Source organism: Staurois parvus, unplaced genomic scaffold, assembly GCF_062004578.1.
Source record: "Staurois parvus isolate SC_StPar_1 unplaced genomic scaffold, SC_StPar_1.0 ptg000155l, whole genome shotgun sequence".
Lineage (NCBI taxonomy): Eukaryota > Metazoa > Chordata > Amphibia > Anura > Ranidae > Staurois > Staurois parvus.
In genome coordinates, this window is record NW_028317951.1 from 27,759,962 (window position 1) to 27,777,604 (window position 17,643).

At 42.0% G+C, this 17,643-nt stretch overlaps 1 protein-coding gene across 6 annotated transcripts in view; it reads left to right on the plus strand.

The window, feature by feature from the left end:
• Window positions 1-17,643, plus strand: part of ATP11B (ATPase phospholipid transporting 11B (putative)) — a 218,702-nt gene that overhangs the window by 24,442 nt on the left and 176,617 nt on the right. For all 6 annotated transcript variants that reach the window (XM_089675574.1, XM_089675572.1, XM_089675573.1 and 3 more), the window contains exon 2: window positions 15,138-15,254. In XM_089675574.1, the coding sequence (XP_089531700.1) occupies window positions 15,138-15,254 (117 nt within the window). The remainder of the gene's footprint in view (window positions 1-15,137; window positions 15,255-17,643) is intronic.

A 17,643-nucleotide genomic window follows, 5' to 3' on the forward strand; every position in this document is an offset into this window, starting at 1 on the left:
TTAATGAATAAATAAAAATAAACGTGTGTTCACCGCTATGGCTTTGCAGTCTGGCAGGGCAGTATAAATATTGAGATCGCCAGGACTAAGTTACTAAACCTTGTACAGTTAAAGCAGCTCCCATGTCTGTGTTTTACATGTGCCTTTAGCTGTTTGCCTGAAATTCAGCATTACTTCACCAGGAATATTGTAAAGATTTTTTTGCATAGGTAGATCGGTGTGATAGTTCTGTGAAAAGGTTTGACAGAGGTTGGTGACATTCCAACTTCTTACCCCCTCACTGGATGAGGTAACTATCTTGGCCAGCTTTATCTTGCTTGTGGCTATGCATTCTCTTCCGGACCAGGCAAATTTCACATATGGCCAACTTTATCATACATATGACTATACAGTGCTTGTCACCAGGAATATTGTAAAGATTTTTTTTGCATAGGTAGATTGGTGTGATAGTTCTATGAAAAGTTTTGACAGAGGTTGGTGATATGGCAACTTCTTACCCTCTCACTAGGTGAGGTAACCAGCATCTGACCTTATTGTGTGGAAGAGCTTGGACCACACATCTGGAAATACTTTTCTTCCTTAAATTTGTGCCTGTGAGAGACTTTGATGCAGTAAGGGTTCCTTCACACTTGGCTAATTTTTAACTCTTGCCAAACGTCCCTATAGTGTTTGGCAGGCATTTGGGAAGCATTTTTAACGCTCCTCAAACACCCTGTGCACGTTTTTGAGCGTTAAAACTGCACCACAAATGCCTATAATGAAGTTTAATGGTATTAACGCTCTGCAACCACCTCGCAAATGCCTGCCAGGCGTTTGAGGAGCATCACCATAGACTTGAATGGGAGGCTTCAACTCCTCCTGACTCAACATGAGGCGTCAATTTTCCTGCAACACTAATGCTTCAGTGTGAACAGCACTGTGTGCTGCCATGTGTAGAATTTTCATAGGTGTTTGAGGAGCATTAAAAATGCTTCCCAAATGCCTGTCTAATGCCCACTAACAAAGCTAGTGTGAACTTAGCCTTAGATCACCCTGTGTCTTGCTGTTGTGGGGGTGGGGTCCAGTAGTGCATAGTACCACAGCAGGGGAGATCCCTGTATTACACAAGGTTGATGCAGGGATCTGTCAGTTTTTTTACACTTTTGTACACTTCAAATAAAAAAATGTAAAATAGGAACAGTTTAATGCTCTGCATTGCACACCACACCGCCCTCTACCACAGTCGGAACACACAGCTGCCAGACAGGTAAACCGCTCCGATTTATTCTCCGGCAACTTTCTTGTTGAGTGTGAATGGGCCCTTAAACTTAATTTACACTTGCGTTGCCCATTGGCAGTGAAAAGGTGAAATTAAGTCTCCTTACTGTCTTTTAATCCCTTAAACCCCTACCCTAAGAGATCCAGGTACCGTATACAGCTTGCCACACAAGTAAATGGCAGTAGGCTGCTCTGATGCTTCTTTGCATTGCCATTTATGCGATCATGCGTGCCAGGCACATTTCCCGAATGTAATTGGAGAAATACGTCAGATGCGCATGCTTGGGTACACTCCTGCAACAAAAACATCAGTATTTACAAGAGTACGGCTGCCTACAGCCATTCATTTTATGCACACTTGCAGCTCCCCAGGTTCTGGGAAATTGCACTGGGAAGAAAAATGGCTGTAAAATCTTATGCATGAACCCTAAAACTTTGGCACAGTACTGTATATTAGTGACAATTCTGATCATTCCACCTTTTTATTAAAGGGAAATTCCTTTTCGTAGTTTTAAACGAATAATGTTTAAGTAATATTTAACTAAGTAAAGTAACTAATATTTACATTAATTTCGTAGAAAATCGGCAGAAGTGAGGTGAAAAGTTAAGAAAATGGAGAATTAAGTAAGAGTGTCTGTATGAAAAGGATGTGGGCAATCCCTGGTTTCTATGATCTCAAATAACATATTTTTATCCAGCAATATGCTAGTCTATTTATAATTTATTATCCAATTCATTTTAGTGTACTAAAGGTTATATCGACGGTGGAAATTTTCCATGATTTCACTGGAAAATAAATGGCTGTATGAAATTAAGACTTATCTGCATTACATGTGATGCTCAGTTGGCCCAGGGGCATAAAGGAATAATTTGCATGTCTTTACCCACTAATCTAAGGATAAAACCCTTTGTTTTTGGGTATTCGTGATGGAAGTAAGTCATGCAGATACTTTCTCTTTTAGGGTTCCCTCACACCAGATGGCCTTGCTAATTGCACAGGTGCTGATGTGATCTGGCAGGAACAGCACTGATGCACAGATGCCACTTTTTGTTTTTTTTTCTGAACTTTATCAATGTTTCTCACAACAGCATTGTGATAACGCAGTTTTTGTCACGGAGGCCAGACGTGGCCCTTTGCTTGCCTTTAACCGGCTCTTAGAGCACTATTCCTGCCACTGATATTAACATTGGGACACAATTCCTCCCGCTGACATCACTGATGGGGCACTATTCTTCCTGCTGACATCACCGATGGGGCACTATTCTTCCTGCTGACATCACCGATGGGGCACTATTCTTCCTGCTGACATCACCGATGGGGCACTATTCTTCCTGCTGACATCACCGATGGGGCACTATTCTTCCTGCTGACATCACCGATGGGGCACTATTCTTCCTGCTGACATCACCGATGGGGCACTATTCTTCCTGCTGACATCACCGATGGGGCACTATTCTTCCCGCTGACATCACCGATGGGGCACTATTCTTCCCGCTGACATCAATGATGGGGCACTATTTTTACTGACCCCCAACGATGGGCCACTATTTTTACTGACCCCAACGATGGGGCACTGTTTTAACTGGCCCCAATGATGGGGCACTATTTTTACTGACCCCCAACGATGGGGCACGGTTTTTACTGACCCCCAACGATGGGGCACGGTTTTTACTGACCCCCAACGATGGGGCACGGTTTTTACTGACCCCCAACGATGGGGCACGGTTTTTACTGACCCCCAACGATGGGGCACGGTTTTTACTGACCCCCAACGATGGGGCACGGTTTTTACTGACCCCCAACGATGGGGCACGGTTTTTACTGACCCCCAACGATGGGGCACGGTTTTTACTGGCCCCAATGATGGGGCACTATTGCGCCTGCTGATACCACCGAAGGGGAACACTTCCTCCCGCTGATGCCAACGATGGGGCTTAGTTAGAATTTGACTGGAATTCCACTTTAAATGATTTTTTAGCTGACCCCTCACACTACATAGTTGTTAGAAAATCTAAAGGAGCATGCACAGAGATTATGTAGTCAGATTGTAACGTATGTATGTAATGATGGCTTTACAATCTGTTCTTTCACGCAGTTTTCTTACATGTTTGTATGCTGTTTACCCAATTGAATTGTAATGTGTGTAGCGGCCTGTAACACATCATTATGTGTAATGTCACAAAATGACATTTCATTCATCTTTATACACTGCTATGCTTTGCAATGTACTGTGTTGCAGCTTGCCACACTACAAAAAAATAGCATGTACTACTTTTATTGTGAACTAAACTTCTAGGACTCGAGACATTACTATATTGTCTGTTCTTTGGGCAAGGCTGCCCAGCACAGTGCAATGCACTGAATAGGCCCTGAGGCATTTTGCAGGTGACCTAGACAGTGCAGTGTGAGGTTTGTGTTTCTGTTTGGGTGGGGTAGGCAGATATCACTGTTGATTTGGATACTGGGAATGGAACACTATGTTTCTAGGGGGCAAATCTCACTAGTTTCTTCTGCCTTACTCCTGCAAAATCCTGAACATTTGTGATTAACACATGACTGCTTCGATAGGAGGGAGACGCAGCTTTTTATTTTGTATCTTTCTAGTCCCTCTGCCTGCTCATTGAACTGTGGATAAGCATGTTCTCACTGTTGAGTTGTTCCTAGTGTTGTCTTTCTCCTTTAACCTGCCTAAACACCATCCTTTCCTCTCCAATGCCTGCAATCATGGTTTTGGCTACATAGTGGATTGTGGAAGATAATGTAAATGCATATTTCAGTCCTCATGCACACTGGACGTTTTTACAGATGCTGTTTTTGGCTTTTGGCGTTTTTTTCTACAGCCCATAAACCCCCCCAGCATGTTATCCTTTGTGTTCATGCACATATAGACTGTAATCAACGGCTTTTGGCTGGGAAAAAACCCAGGACTAATGGGTTTCTAGAGGAGTTTTTTTAGCTGTAAAAGCACTCTAACGTTTTTTTTGGACACAAAAAAATTGGGGGGGGGGAAGCTAAAAAATGCAAACGCGGCAAAACGCCGCTAAACACTATTGCAAAAAACGCTAACAAACGCTGAAAAACTCACATTTTTAATGTGACTTTACACAGCTAACGGTGCCAGCGTTTTTAATAACGCCCAGTGTGCATGGAGCCTCAGGCAGCTATAATGCCAATTTATTCAAAATACCATTATTGATCTAATGAATACATGACTGAACTTGAAGGTGCAACTCAACACAGGATGATTTTGGAAAAAGTTTCTATACTACTTTGGTGCAATTTCAGTGCAATGTTTGTCTCCATAGACTATGCAAAACACTTCAAAGTTGCTTCCTAACTGCACTACATAGAAGCACTGAAAGTCAGCTCCAAATTGGATTGCAGCAGTGTGAACCTGCCATGTTATTTGTGGAGGAGGATTGCTGTGTGTTACAGTACAACATTTGGAAACATTTGTGTTACTGGCTGGTTTATTTCCAAATAAATGAAAGAGTAATTGCAAAATCAACCACACAGCTTAAGCTATCCATACATGAGTGTAAATGCAATCAGTTAGGCCCTCCCTTTACATTGTTGTTGGTTAAATCTTAAGCTGATTGTGCAAATAGACTGTAAAAGAACCAGGGAGAAACTGAAGTTTGTGTGTTCACTGTCTGACGTCTTGCTGAAAAATGTGTGTGAACAGTGCCCAGCATGGTGGAGGGACGAAGGGTAATGGGATGCAGGTCCACACTGCAGTTTGATTACAAAGTACACCTAATGTTTTAGGGCTTGTTCACACCAGCCACTGCATTGCAAAGCACAACTCCATAGACAACGCTTTACAGCTTACCAGTTTAGAGTTAAAGGATAAGTTCACCTTTGGGAACATGTTGCATATGTTCCACCTTTATTTTGGGTGGAACATGTAACCTGTTCCATCTCCCTCCTCCTCTCCCTCGATTCCCCCCCTCTTTCCTGTGACAGCAGGCTGGGAATCCTCTCCACACACCCACTGTCATTTTAACCGCTTCCCAACCACGCTATAACCGTAAGACGGCTACAGCGCAGGTATCCAATTCTGGGACGGTGCTGTCGGTGATCGGTTTGTCCTATGGACACAGCTGATGACGTGATTAGGTAAATGGCCAATCACAGCGGCCTTTTACCACGTGATCGGACACAGAAGATCACAATGTAAATACAGTTGCCGGTTATCGGTAGCACTTTCCTCACGCTGTCACAGCGTGAGGAAAGTACTGCCAGTGACGGGAGATCTGCACTGATAATCAGTGCAGCCCATCAGTGCCGCCAATCAGTACTATCTGTCAGTGCCACCCAGCAGTGCCATCTGTCAGTGCCTCCAGTTAGTACCGCCTATCAGTGCCTGTCATTGCTTCATATCAGGGCATCATCATTGCCACCTCATCAATGCCCACCAGCGCCGCCTCATCAGTGCAGCCTCATCAATGCACATCAGTGAAGGAGAAACCTTGCCTGTTTGCAAAATGTTATAATAGAAATAAAGAAAACTTCTTTTTTTTTCAAATTTTTTTTACTTTTTTTTTTTTTTTAATTTTTTACTTTTTTTTTCAAATTTGTTTTACTTTTTTTTTCTTTTTTTTATGTTTATAGCACAAAAACATTAAAACCCCAGTGGTGAGTAAATACCACCAAAAGAAAGCTCTATTTGTGTGAAAAAAAATGATAAAAACTTTATATGGGTACAGTGTTGCATGACCGTTCAATTGTCATTCAAATTGCAACAACACTAAAAGCTGAAAGTTGGCCTGGGCAGAAGGGGGGTGAAAGTGCCCAGTAGGCAAGTGGTTAAAACAGCTTGGCCATTTAAAACTGCCCACACGGGTCATGTCGTTCATTCATTCATTCACAGGGTTCTAAGATTGAGTGAACTACAAATACCGCCTCCTGCTGAAGCCAACAGCTTGTAATTCTAATGATTTGCAAGGGTACTGGTGAGCACTCTCATAGTTCATTGATTCTTCCTACAATTCAGTAATTGCTTGACAGCCAGATCTTTTATCTGAAAACCCATCTCCAGCTTCAAATTCAGTACCAGCAGCCCTGCACTTGCTCTTGGCTACCAGGATGTTTATAAATATACCTTGGTAGACAAGCAGCCCAAGCCCAACTTCTTTTTGTTTTGGATGGAGCAGGAAGGGTTAGAGCTTCTGTCAGGATTTTATTTTTGCCTTTGTCTGTCATTACAGAAATTGAGGAGAACCTTCATCAGGGCCACAGGCAAAAACACATTTTTAGTATGGTTATGGCTGGAATAACACTTATGTATTCCAGTAACATGCAATCCACGGTGTGGTGCAGTGCATCTGCCTCGCATGCTAATCTTCTGTGCATGGTGGTATGTCTGATTTTATGCAGATTATTAAAAAATGACTGGAATCAGGCTTCAAGTGTATACCCCCCCCAAAGTATTGTTTTCATTAGTTATTTTGGACATGCCTCTTGTGAGCTGAACTTTTTCTGTAATCGTAAGGCAAACAATGCCCCATATTCAATTATTCCACCCCACAGTATGTCTCTTAATATTTCACTTTTTCAGCAGAGATGCAGGATAGTTAAATATTGCTGCAACCTGTCCCAGGTGACTGGAAATTTCCAGAGCCATGTGAACATGTTCAAGCAGTATAGAAAATAGCCAGTTTCCCAGGGTACTGTATTAGAATCAGAGTTTAGGTCTTGTAGGAGGCCTTTGCTCTTTTGCCAACTTATAAAACAGATGCAGACAGCCATAGTAGTCTGGAGAAAGGGCTGATTCTTCCTGTATCCCCATGGATCAGCCATTTATAATGAGCTCCAAAAGAGTCAAATGACACTGGACTCCTGTGCTGCTGCGAACAGAGGGAATGTGATCACTTATAAAGATAAAGGGAAAAAGGTATTTTATAATTTTTTTTTAATATCTATACAACGTTTTGCCTTTCATTTCTATTTTAACCACTTGCCCTCCTAAGGATTTACTCCCCCCTCCCCCCCCCCCCTTCCTGACAAGGCCATGTTTTGCATTACGGCACTGCATTACTTTGACAATTGCGCGGTTGTGCAATGCTGCACCCAAATGAAATTTGTCCCCCCCCCCCCCCACCATGAATTTGAGCTTTCTTTTGGTGGTATTTGATCCCCTGATCGACAATTTTGCTATTAAACATATCCAGTAAAAAATGTAAAAATCCAATTTCCTCATGACACTACAGATACTGGATTTTTTTCATTTGTTTTATTTTTACTAGTAATGATGGTGATCAGCGACTTATAGCGGGACTGCGGCGGGCATTCTGACACTGGGGGGAACTGACTTGGTGTCACTGATATCCCCAGTGACACCAATACAATGATCATTCCTAAAAAAAAAAAAGCACTGACACTGTACTGGGCAGGAAGGGGTTAACATGAGGGGCGATCAAAGGGTTAACTGTGCTGTTTTACTTGTCTGTGTGTCTGCTTCACTGTAATCACACTGCTTTGCATGGCTGTGCTGTGCACAGCCATACAAAGTAGTGTGCACGAGCTGACAGGAGGAGAAGCATTTCTCCTCTCCTTCGGTGATGCTTGGCAATCACCGGGTGTCTGTGAGGAATCACTGGCCAGGACCCAGTAATTGACAGCCACAGCCGCGAATGGCGGCATGGGTAGGGCGTGCGTGCGCCTCCTATCCGGAAATGCAAAATCACATACATATACAGTATCTCCCAGGAGTGAGTACACCTCTCACATTTTTGTAAATATATTCTAATCTTTTCATGTGACAACAGTAAAGAAATGACACTTTGCTACAATGTACAGTAGTGAGTGTACAGCTTGTATAACAGTGTAAATTTGCTGTCCCCTCAAAATAACTCAACACACAGCCATTAATGTCTAAACCACTGGCAACAAAAGTGAGTACACCCCTAAGTGAAAATGTCCAAATTGGGCCCAATTAGCCATTTTCCCTCTCCGGTGTCATGTGACTCGTTAGTGTTACAAAGTCTCAGATGTGATGGGGAGCAGGTGTGTTACATTTGGTGTTCTCTCTCACTCTCTCATACTGGTAACTGGAAGTTCAACATGGCAGCTCATGGCAAAGAGCTCTCTGAGAATTTGAAAAAAAGAATTGTTGCTCTACATAAAGATGGCCTAGGCTATAAGAAGATTGCCAAGACCCTGAAACTGAGCTTCAGCACGGTGGCCAAGACCATACAGAGGTTTAACAGGACAGGTTCCACTCAGAACACACCTCACCATGGTCGACCAAAGGAGTTGAGTGCACGTGCTCAGCGTCATATCCAGAGGTTGTCTTTGGGAAATGGACGTATGAGTGCTGCCAGCTTTGCTGCAGAGGTTGGAGGGGTGGGGGGTCAGCCTGTCAGTGCTCAGACCATACGCCGCACACTGCATCAAATTGGTTTGCATGGCTGTCATCCCAGAAGGAAGTCTCTTCTAAAGATGATGCACAAGAAAACCCGCAAACAGTTTGCTGAAGACACACAGACTAAGGACATGGATTACTGGAACCAAGTCCTGTGGTCTGATGTTATGGTCTGGGGCTGCATGAGTCATTAAGGGAACCATGAATGCCAACATGTACTGTGACATACTGAAGCAGAGCATGATCCCCTCCCTTCGGAGACTGGGCCGCAGGGCAGTATTCCAACATAACGACCCCAAACACATCTCCAAGATGACCACTGCCTTGTTAAAGAAGCTGAGGGTAAAGGTGATGGACTGCCCAAGCATGTCTCCAGACCTAAACCATATTGAGCATCTGTGGGTATCCTTAAACAGAAGGTGGAGGAGCGCAAAGTCTCTAACATCCACAAGCTCTGTGATGTCATCATGGAGAAGTGCAAGAGGACTCCAGTGGCAACCTGTGAAGCTCTGGACAACTCCATGCCCAAGAGGGTTAAGGCAGTGCTGGAAAATAATGGTGGCCACACAAAATATTGACACTTTGGGCCCAATTTGGACATTTTCACTTAGGGGCATCTTTTGTTGCCGGCGGTTTAGACATGGCTGTGTTGAGATATTTTGAGGGGACAGCAAATTGACACCTTTTTTTTTTTTTACCTTGCTATGATCCAACTTCCTGGTATAGGGTGGCTGTGTTTGTTCTCCATTATGTTACTGTAAGAAGGAGTGTAGCCACCCACTTTCTCACTACTTTTTAAAAATAAGAATATTATTTAGTGTCACTTTAGGGAAAGTTGACATGCAGTCCTTACGAGGTGTAGCAGCAATAGCATCATTGTCACTACTTTTTCATTAGGGTGCTGGAACATTAAGAGGCGGATCCCTAGAGTTCCCTATTTAAGGAGACCCTGCTTAATATACTGCACATATCAAAAGAAGGCATACCTGTAAGAGAACACTGAATGTACACTGTTACTGCTTCTCATACTGAATGTTGCTCTGATTCTGAGAAAACTTCTGCTGAAGCCCACAAGAGAACTAACAGTACTGAGAGTGTTTACCTCCTGAATCCCTGCCACTCTCACTTGTTCCCCCTTCTGACCCCTAGAACACAACATTCTCCTGCAATAAGTGGAGGTCAGCAGGAGGAAGTAGAGAGAACATGCCTTGTGTTTAAAATGTTCGCAGCTGTGCGCTTCTGACGTCTGCCTCAGGAAGTATTACTGACAACAGAATTCTGGTTCACTTAGTAGAGCAGCTTTGTGACCACAGTTAAAATTGCAAGAGAAAAGATCATGCATTTTTGACACTCTAATCTTTTAAAGAGAAAATCCAGCAAAACATTTTTGGTTGGGGTTCTGGTTTGATGCACGTTTCAAAGAATGAGGACCTCTGTCTGGCGTTTGTTTTCTATGTTTATCCATGTCTTTGTTCTCATTGAAGAGTGCCTCTCACTTCTTGTCTCACTGGCACCTGTCAGCAGGACAGAAAGTTTGGATAACACTTTGCAGACATAGACAGCAGTAAATGGAATAAAAAGATGTTTAATTCTTCTCTTACCAAAGCTGGCTGCAATTTCACATTGTGCTGTCACGTGCGATTAACACTTGGTTTGCCACCCTGAGGTCCCATTCATACTAGTGTAGACTGACAACTCACGCAAAATTGTGCAATTTTTCATTTGTATAAGAAACAGGCAAAAGTGCCTGTCACGCTGTCAGCGATATTCATTGTTAATGGCACCCTGGTCTCGTGCCAAGCAAGAAGCTCAGGGTAGTAAATGTGGAACAAGTGCATCTCAAATACACTCTATTGCCAAAAGTATTGGGACACCCCTTCAAATCATTGGATTCGGGTGTTTCAATCACCTCCATGGCCACAGGTGTATAAAATCAAGCTCCTAGGCACACAGACTGCTTCTACAAATGTTTGTGAAAGAATGGGTCACTGTCAGGAGCTCAGTGAATTCAAGCGTGGTAGAGTGATAGGTTGCCACCTGTGCAATAAGTCCATCTGTGAAATTTCCTTGCTACTAAATATTTTATGGTCAACAGTTAGTGGTATAACAAAGTGGAAGCAACTGGGAACAGCAGCAACTCAGCCACAAAGTGGTAGGCCACGTAACATGACAGAGCGGGGTCAGCACATGCTGAACCGCACAGTGCTTAGAAGTCGCCAACTGCAGAGTCAATAGCTAAAGACCTCCAAACTTTGTGTGGCCTTCAGGTTAGCACAACAGTGCATAGAGAGCTTCATAGAATGGGTTTCCATGGCTGAGCAGCTGCATCCAAGCCAAGTACAATGCATAGCATCGGATGCTGTCATGTAAAGCACGTTGCCACTGGACTGTAGAGCAGTGGAGGCGTGTTCTCTGGAGTGACGAATAAAGCTTCTCTGTTTGGAAATCAGATGGATTTCTCTGAGTTTGGTGGTTGCCAGAAGAATGGTATTTACCTGACTGCATTGTGCCAAGTGTAAAGTTTGGGGAAGGGGGGATTATGGTGTGGAGTTGTTTTTCAGGGGTTGGGCTTTGCCCCTTAGTTTCAATGAAGGGAACTCTTAAGGTGTCAGCATACCAAGACATTTTGGACAATTTCATGCTCCCAACTTTGTGGGAACAGTTTGGGGATGGCCCCTTCCTATTCCAACATGACTGCGCACCTGTGCACAAAGCAAGGTCCATAAAGACATGGATGAGCCAGTTTGGGGTGGAGGTACTTGACTGTCCTGTACAGAGTCCTGACCTCAACCCAATAGAACACCTTTGGGATGAATTGGAGCAGAGACTGTGAGCCAGGCCTTCTAGTCTGTCACCAGTGCCTGACCTCACAAATGTGTTGCTGGAAGAATGGTCAAACATTCCCATAGACACACTCCTAAACCTTGTGGACAGCCTTCCCAGAAGAGTTGAACCTGTTACAGCTGTAAAAGGTGGGCCAACTCAATATTGAACCCCATGAACTAAGACTGGGATGCCATTAAAGTTGATGTGCATGTAAAGGCAGGCGTCCCAATACTTTAGTGTATGTCCATAAGTTTCTTTGCCCATTGAAATGAATATGCTGCTGTACTCACGCAGTGTAGCAAAAATGATGTCTTTCATGCTGAATGGGGCCTAAAATGTGATATTGGTGCTTGATGTTTATAAATACGGTAACTACATAAATGCATCTATACCCTAGTTGGTAGACTGTTGTCTGATGCAAAGCTTGAGACTGACTGAATTGTCATACTAGGAGGCTGTGAACTTTTTTTTTAACCAGTGTTTGAAAGTGAACTTTTTAGGTCCTAAGCATTGTATAAGCTTCTGATACTGCTAGTATTCCTGTTACCCATCAAATCTTTTTATATGTGGAGCTCATTGACTGTGAACAGTTTAAAATCTGTTCAAACACGACACCATTGCGGATTTCTTTTTGAGGGTGCAGTCCTGAGGTTTTCAGCGTTGTCCTCCTTTCACTAGTATTATATATTCACCAGTCACTAGTATTATATATGGCCAAGACTGTCATTTCTGTCAGCTAATGCACCACTTCTAAATAAATAACAGTGCAGCGCTATCAATCGTATAAATTCATTAATGAAAGATTCATATAGTATATGTCAAAAATCAGCATTAGTGATAAATCAACAAGTGAGAAGATGTGAAAGTTCATATAATTCATCAAGTGTGCAGCACCAGAAAACACTTCCTCTGCTGTAATACGTCTCACTGGTGAAAAAATAGCAGAAATGCGCACTCACCGACCGCGCATAAAGAATGCGCATGTGAATAATATATCAGTTGAAGTGGATGGCACCGGATGGATAGCAGGACCCCCTCTAGGATACAGATCGTCCAGCTTGGGTGAAGAGATATGCAGCAGGGCTCAGAGGTCTCCCTTAATGCCGGATGAACAGCCTGGATGGATGGATATGTCCTCTGGATGCAGGTACTGCTGTAGATCTGGAACCCTGAACGCTGCAGAAATGAGGCCTTTAAAGAAAAGAATACAGTCCCTACAGTCAAACATGGTGGAGGTTCACTTATGTCTTGGGGTTGCTTTGCTGCTTCAGGCGCTGGATGTCTTAACCATGTGCATGGCATTATGAAATCTGAAGACTACCAAAGACTTCTGGGGTGCAATATAGGGCCCAGTGTCAGAAAGTTGGGTCTCCGTCAGAGGTCATGGGTCTTACAGCAGGACAATGACCCTAAGCACACGTCAAAAAGCACTCAGAAATGGTTTCAGACAAAGCGCTGGAGGGTACTGAGCTGGCCTGCAATGAGTCCAGATCTCAATCCCATAGAGCACCTGTGGAGAGATCTCAAAACAACAGTTGGGAAAAGGAACCCTTCCAATCTGAGAGACCTGGAGCAGTTGCTGAAAAAGAGTGGTTGGAATTTCCAGTTGATGTGTAAGAAACTCATTGATAGTTACAGGAAGCAACTGATTTCAGTGATTTCTTTTTTTTTTTTTCCCCCAAGGGGTGTGCTACCAAATATTAAAATGAGGGTGCCAATAATTTTGTCTGGTCCATTTTGGGGGTTTTGCGTGGAATGTGTCAGATTTGGCTGTGATCTTCCATGGAGCCGTGATGACGTCACTGACTGCTACTAACGTAAATATCACCTAAACAGTGCACATTTAGAAGATATTTACTTTACCTACAGGTATGCCTCATTTTATGCTTACCTGTACGCATAAATCAAACATGAGACTTTACTACTGCTTTACGAGATAAGTCCAACTGGTGGTACAGATGGGGAGATTATCTACAGAAGCACATTTTGTACCATTTTATTAAGGGGTCTATTTTTGTCTGAGTAAGCACCTTCTTGGGGAAGATACATAAATGGACACTAAAGTGTGTTTTACTCTTCTGAAGGAAACTCTCAGATTATATTACAGTAACACAGTTGTGTGAACTTTGTTTGGCACTTTGATATTAGTTCACTTGTTTCTGAAGTTGTGTGGCCGCAGAGAATGGCCCTTTGTACTTTAATATTTTTCTTGTATATAATGATACAGTATAACGTTCATGCTGGTGTACTTTAGTATATAGGGTGCTAAGTTACATATAGTTTAAATGTATTTATAATCTATATATGGATTCAGAGATAATATAATAATTATGCACTTGTGGAAAAAAAAATGTTTTGCGCTATTTACATATTGCACTTTGAGAACTATTAGATGTGAATTATTGGGTTATTGATATGGCTTGCACAATATTTGGGTATCAACACTTTAAATAAAGACACTAATGCAGGCCATAGACGGGTCGTTTATCGGCCAAATTTTCACCCGCACGAAAAATTGGTCGATATTCACGCCGTTAGTGGGGCCAACCCGTCGGCCGGTTTTCGCAGATCTTCCCTTTTTTTTTTTTTTTTTTTATCGGTCATGCTGTACATTGGTGGCAGCATCGGCAACGGGGCTGAACGATTTTTCGTTTATCGGCCAAAAATTCAGCCGATAAACAGCCTGTCTATGGCCTGCCTTAAAAGAAAGGGACCTTGTAGATCCATGACTCAAAAACAGCACTGCTTCATTCTGCCTGTTTATAATCTTCCTCTGGATTGCTAAATCGTAACGGTAGGGGCAGTGATTAAAGAGAAATGATGACAAAGCCTCTTACCATCGCACACTCTTAACACCATTTATACTGTACATGGTTTGAGTGGTAGGTTAGTAAGAGAATGGGTAAAGTTTCAGTCTCTTTAATGCTGGTTTGGGCTAAGTCTCCTGTAGACAGCCTAGGCCTGGAATCCAAAGGCCTTCACAGAAACCAGGATCTTATGTGATACATGTACACTGCACTTAAATAAAAGAAAAAAAAAACGTTAGAAGTTGTTTTTTCGTTTGTTTTTTTCTTGCCAGAAAGCTCCAATCAGAAATGAAAACTGGAAGGGCTTTTTTTTTCCAGCCTGAAACATTGAGACAAAAATATACCTCTAATTGTTCTAATGTGCATGAACACACAGGATAACATTTAACTGCTTCTATAGGCAAAACACAAAACTACTGAAGAAGCAGCAATTTTTTTTTTTTCTTAAAGACAGTGTGCATGGAGCCTAAAATGTGTAACTGCATACATAGTGCAGTTCATTTTTAACTGGCTAACCCTGACAGACCTCCTTCCCTGTCCTATGCTTGCCTATCTCCAGTCCAGCAAATTGTTAGCTGTGCTCATTATCGCACAGCGACTTGTTGAAAAAGTCTCTGGTGGGACTGCGCTGGTACTAAAGGCGCGGTTATACTTTTACTACTTTCATTTAGAAAAGGTTCTAGTTTGAGGAGTTACATTGTTTGATTTGCAGGTGATCACTAGGGGAAGAACCAATGTGTGTATTATAGTTGTATACATAAGTTGTAATTTACAAAAACAACTCAGACAATCTTGTCATTAAATCTAATTCAAGGCTGATACTGTTCATCCTGTTTCTCTTAAAAATACACCTAAAAATTGTATTTTTCTATTCTGTTAGGGATGTGACCCTCCGAATCACAGTGAAACACGGACAGTATACGTTGCAAACCGGTTCCCTCAACATGGCCATTATGTTCCCCAGAAATTTGCAGACAACAGAATTATATCATCCAAGGTAGGTACTGGGTTAATTTCCACACGCTGCCAATAACATTTTGTAGATCAGTTACTTATTTAATGGAATGGAATGAAAATTACTGACCAGTGTATGTTTCATGCTGTGAAAGCTGTCAGGATAGTTAGCATTTGTGAGGATTATTTCCTAAGACTGAAGACTTAGTAAAAATGTAGATAGCTTAGATAGATGAGTGATGAGTCATTAGTGTGTTCAGGTCCTGTAAGTAACCACAAACTGTGGACTATTTTCAAGTCTGCTAGGTTTGTACCTTCAATATTTTTTTAATCCATATAAGAATGGCTGAAATATCAAGTCTGCTTATTTACTTTTATATACTCGTTCTTTTAGTAGAAGCTATAATTCTAATGACAGGTGAAGAAATATAATTGTTTACAGACAGACAAGACAAAGTTTTGGTGGGTTTTTGTTATGAATATTTTTTTTTTTTTTTTGCGCTTGCTGGGTAACTAAGCTCCTTCTTTATGTCAAGGCTAATTGAATGTGCTTTAATATGTATAGAATAGTAAAAGCTGTCATGGTTCCCTATTCTCTAAAATAGTTATAAATAGCTCCCACTATCATCCACAATATCATATATCAATATCATCCTTCTGGCTTTAGAGGGATTCTAAAGGTAAAGTTGGGAAAAAAACCAAAACAAACATGTTATACTTACCTGCTCTGTATAATGGTTTTGCACAGGGCAGCATCGATCCTCTTCTTGGGTCCCCTGCTAGAGCTCTTAGAGTACCCCAAGTGCCCACCATAGCAAGTTGTTTGTTATGGAGGCACTCACGCGTGCTCACTCCTGACTCCATTGATACTCTCTTCTCACATACAATGCATTAAGTTAAAAACCTTGTGTGTTTAGAACCACTTTGATCACACAGGTGTAAAGGGGAATCTTAGAGCATATTTAATAATTTTCTAACCACCCCAAGCCTTCTCTGCTGCTCTGTTTTTCTTTTATAGTTCTCAGTCCTAACGCTAGGTAATCTCTGTATTAGATGGCATTGGAGCTCACTCATCATTAACTTCTTGCTCCTCAGGTGACAGTGTTTGATTATTGTTATGGGCTGATCATATCTTAGCATTGCATCCTTGGAGTAGGTCTCATGTTTCCCTTTACCCAGAAGCACTGGGTATTTGCCAAAGGCTTTGATAGAGCAGTGTAGGGTGTGGAAAGCATCAGCTGGTGGGGATTTTTTACCAGGAGATCCTGTCACATTGCCCATTGATCTTTTTAGTCTGATAAAAGGAAAAAAATTAATACAAATCACTAGTCCCATTTAATTTACAGCAATAGCTTTCCCATGATTGGAAGCCATGATCCACTTTTAAAAGGCTGGTTGATAGCTAGTGCCTTCACCTGTCATGCGACCACTGTCAGCAGGGGCTGCTTGTCAGAGTTGTCGCATTGTGTACTGGCTGGCCAGTTTTGCTAGTAGGCAATCCCCTTCCTGCTTCTTACATACAAAGAAGATCGGTGATTGAAAGGAGATTTTGTTAAATGAAATGGTATTCTATCGCACAGTGAGATTGACAATCAAGAGGCAGCATTTACAAACATTAAAACCATTTTATGTGGTATACTTGTACATTTTATTCTCATAATTTACCAATGTTTTCACTCAGTACAAGATTTCCACTCATGCAGTGTATGGAGCTGAACTCAGGCAGTTATGTTATAGGGAAAATTTGGAAATGTAATTTCTGCCTTAGCAGTACCCAAAAAATACCGTTTTGTCTTGAATTCATGGTGAAAAATAGCATTACACTTTCTAGTACCTGATGATACCTAGGTACTCCTGTGCCTACAACCTTATAGCTGTTTATCTGTGAGATCCAGGGCACTGCTTTCTGTGACTTCTGGTCTCACGATATTTAGAGTGAGATTTGTTGATGTTCCCACTGTCCTGCTTTTGGACAATATGACATGAGGAAGTAAATCCTTGTCTGGACTAAGACAACACAGAAAACATGTAGAACAAGGCATGGTAATTCAGTAATGGGGAAAGATCAGCCTCAGGGCAATCACATGCAGTACTGGCAACTAGTCCTTTGATCTCCCTGCCTTTATTTAGGAAGAGATTCTAGTATTTGGATTCTCTTTAAAATATGTTTTGTGTTTATTTACATAGAGTATACTATACCATGCACTTCCATGCAACCAGCCAAAGCATATTTGTTGAAGTAGCACACCAAACACCTTGTTTCCTGTCATTCTGTGGGCTTACTCAACAGAAGTGGAAACAAAGCATTACACAAAATTTAGAAGACCTGTCTTTTTTTTTTTTTTTTTTAATTGTTTACTGCAGTAGGTTCGAGTGTAGTGTAGAGCAGTACCCTCACCTGCACAAAATCAGAAGGTTTAATCCATTCTTTT